This window comes from Gymnoscopelus braueri (genome assembly GCF_963280865.1).
Source record: "Gymnoscopelus braueri genome assembly, chromosome: 19".
NCBI classification, from domain to species: domain Eukaryota; kingdom Metazoa; phylum Chordata; class Actinopteri; order Myctophiformes; family Myctophidae; genus Gymnoscopelus; species Gymnoscopelus braueri.
Genome location: NC_137621.1, coordinates 35,668,771 through 35,672,600, shown reverse-complemented (window position 1 = coordinate 35,672,600; position 3,830 = coordinate 35,668,771). Strand labels below are relative to the sequence as shown.

Below are 3,830 nucleotides of genomic sequence, written 5' to 3'. Positions count from 1 at the left end.
GCTGTGTTACTGGCAAAGATGTGCAAATCTATAATAATTATAATAACTCACTCCCACACCTTTGGGTTAGGGTTAGAGTTTACCCATTCTAACTGTTTGGAGCAGTGGGTGCTATTAATACAGAGGGGAGCAGTTAGGGGTTAAGTGTCTTGCTCAGGGACACTCCGACACATAGGCTAAACTGGGCGGATCGGGGGGTGAACATGGCCCTCTACCCAATCAGCTATGCCCCCCCCCCATGCCATCCATTCGCAGGGGCCATCTGTAACGATGAGTTAAACATAGCGTCTCTATTGTGTGTGTTTATGTTGTGTTGATGTGTGCATCTTTATTGTACTGTAAAACGTTGTTAAATGTGGCTGTGTTTGGGTTTGCGTGTGTGTGAGTCCGGGGTTAATCTATAGGCTATTTTATTAATATATAAAAAATTATAAAATTGTCTTGTGGGTGGACCGTGAACGACACAAACTTGACATGCTCATATAAACAACAAACGTAACACAACAAACGTAACATGCCCATATGGAAACTATTTTATTCGAAACTATGCGGACATTATAATATAAATCTTCACAGCCTGAAAATCTCAACAAATGTAACACAACACATGCTATATACTGGCATATACTGAGATGTCCATATATGGGCATAAAAGCAACACAGGCAGACAGACAGACATAGACAGATTACAGAGATCTCCATATAAGGGCATGAAAGGAAGACAGACAGACGGGTACAACGGGTACTCTGACAATCTGACAATGGGTACAATGAGTATTGCATAACCGTTTTCATGCATTCCCAACTTACATAGTTCCAGACTTGAGTGGACCCTGGGTAGGTCTTGGTCTAGTGTTATGTTTTAACTGAAATTCTACAAGTCACTGGCAGCCAAATCGGCTGATACCTTGCCCCAATATGGAAATGGCTGACGTCAGCAGCATACAGTTTTTAAACCCCAGTAGACAAACGGTCCCTTGACTTGTTCTGAATCGACCATGGCCTCAGTTTTGGATGCCTGCTCTTTTTCCTCTCCTACTAAGTGCTTTACCAAGCATCTGAATCTTACCTACCATGTGGATTTTGACAGTCATATCATCAAAGGGAAGGTTGCGCTTACCATTGAAGTCCTGGAGGATCGTTTCTCATCTTTGACCCTAGATACCAGAGATTTGAAGATCTTCAGCGTGACAGCAAATGGACAGGAAGCCAAGTTCATTATGGGACCAAAGCACCGCTTCAAGGGGACCCCTCTGGAGATCACGTTACCCTTTGACCTCTCCAGGGGACAGCATGTAATCGTGGAGGTAAGCTATGAAACTTCTCAGAATGCAACTGCACTGCAGTGGCTCTGTCCTGAACAGACCGCTGGGAGGGAGCACCCCTACCTCTTCAGCCAATGCCAGCCTCATCATTGCAGAAGCATGGTCCCATGCCAGGACAGCCCCTCTGTGAAGCACACCTACTATGCTCAGATCTCTGTCCCCAATGAGTTGGTGGCAGTGATGAGTGCCTTGCGAGAAGGACAGGAGCCTGACCCTCAGGACAGCAGCCGGATCATATACCGTTTCAGACAGCCAGTACCCATGGCCTCTTATCTCATTGCCATTGTGGTGGGAGCTCTGGAGAGCAGAGAGATTGGGCCGAGGTCTCGCGTCTGGTCCGAGAAGGAGTTTGTAGACAAGGCAGCTTTTGAGTTCTCTGAGACGGAGACCATGTTGAAGACAGCAGAGGACTTGGCAGGACCATATGTGTGGGGCCACTATGACATCCTTGTGCTGCCACCATCTTTCCCTTATGGGGGTATGGAGAACCCCTGCCTCACCTTTGCCACCCCCACCCTGCTGGCAGGAGACAGGTCCTTGTCAAATGTCATTGCCCATGAGATCTCCCACAGCTGGACTGGTAACCTGGTAACAAATAAGACCTGGGAACACTTCTGGTTAAATGAGGGACACACCGTCTATTTGGAGAGGATGATTGGCAGGTGTATGGAAAGTGAGCAATTCAGACAATTTAAAGCCATGGGAGGCTGGAAAGACCTGCAGGATTCAGTTAATACCTTCGGGACCAACAACTCTCTGACCAATCTAGTACCTAGCCTGCATGAAGTGGACCCTGACGATGCCTTCTCATCTGTACCCTATGAGAAGGGCTTTGCTCTCCTCTACCATCTAGAGCAGCTCATGGGTGGCCCAGAGGTGTTCATGGGTTTTGTCAAGTCCTACATCCAGCTGTTTGCCTACAGCAGCGTCACAACAGAGGAATGGAAGAACTACCTGTTTACCTATTTCAAAGACAAGGTTGACATTCTCAACAAGGTGGACTGGAATGCTTGGATCCACACCCCTGGGATGCCCCCTGTCCAACCACAATATGACACAACACTAGCTGATGCCTGCATTGCACTGTGTCAGAGATGGGTGCAGGCCAAAGAGGGAGACCTTGGGGGTTTCAAAGAAGCGGACCTGAGGACTCTCTCTTCCCACCAGCTCATTGAGTTCCTGTCTCTCCTTCTACAAGAGGAGCCCCTCCCACTGAACCATGTGCAGAAGATGCAGGAGGTGTACAAACTCAACACCTACATGAACGCAGAGATCCGATTCAGGTGGCTGCGACTGTGTGTGAGGTCCAAATGGGAGGATGTGGTTCCAATGGCACTGAAGATGGCAACAGATCAAGGGAGGATGAAGTTCACACGTCCTCTCTTCAGAGAGGTGTATAACTTTGACAAGTACCGTGATGAGGCTGTGCGTGTTTTCTTGGCTCACCGTACAGCCATGCACTATGTGACAGCGGGTCTGGTAGCCAAAGACTTGAAGCTGGATTCCAACTAGGGCACTGTTTTGTAAATCAGCTCCTTTGTTAATTTCGCAGACTAAAACTATGACAAAAAGTGTTAGTGACTACCTTTTTTTCACAGACGAAAACTAGAAGAAGTGCTCATCGGAGCACAGATCTCCGCCAGGTCAGGTAGGTTATTGTGGGCCAGCAATGTTTGGAATTCGCCAATCAGGATGGAATATGAAAAATTGGACGGATCCGTGTTTATCACTTGACTATAAAAATAATCTGTACCGATTTGTGTGATATTTGGACAGAATGTGTAGGAGTAATATAAAATAAAATTGTGTTGCAAAAATCAGCCTCCTGGTGGCGCTATAATAGGGCAATGTTAAAAGGGTGGCATTTGTTCCTCAACCTAGTGTGAATGTGCATGCATTGGTTCTCAAAGTGGGGTCCGGGGACCCCCAGGGGTCCTTGGGAGAGTTCCAAGGGGTCCCCACTAAAATGTGTTAATGCAGCATCACAATCATTTTAACCACTTCATCCATACTTTATACGTTGGCTATTAAAAAATTGCAACTGCGAGCTTGTACATCTGCTATTTTCGGACACATTTTGAAAATGTTGAATAGATTTAACACAAATCATAATAAAATAATTATGCCACACCAGTATAGCAGAGGCCAGAAAAAGGGGGGGAAAGGGAAATGTCTGACATCGCAGTACTGCAGTCACAGACTCAGTACTATGATGTCACACAGTAATGCATTATGTGTCCCTGGGGGGATAATAAAGTTAAACTAACCTAACTAATTAACTAAACAATCCAACTAGATGAGCCACTGTGATTCTCCCACACATGGGATCGAGAAAAAAATCGAGACACGCCACTGTCTGTACCCACTAAGCTATATCTGTCCCAAATTCAAACCTGCAATGTCACAGCTGTGGCCCCTGTTCCTCCTATATACACTAATTCACCACCCATAGGGATGCATAGACAAAGATTTTAGGGCATTTGGGCTTGTATAGACTACTACAGG

General features: G+C 46.2%; 1 protein-coding gene across 1 annotated transcript; it reads left to right on the top strand.

The window, feature by feature from the left end:
- Positions 1-998: 998 nt before the first annotated feature.
- Positions 999-2,837, top strand: LOC308074111 (leukotriene A-4 hydrolase-like; the record flags this gene model as incomplete). Its single annotated transcript, XM_080413443.1, has 1 exon — positions 999-2,837. The coding sequence occupies one exon, from the start codon at positions 999-1,001 to the stop codon at positions 2,835-2,837; it is 1,839 nt and encodes a 612-aa protein (XP_080269569.1).
- Positions 2,838-3,830: the final 993 nt, after the last annotated feature.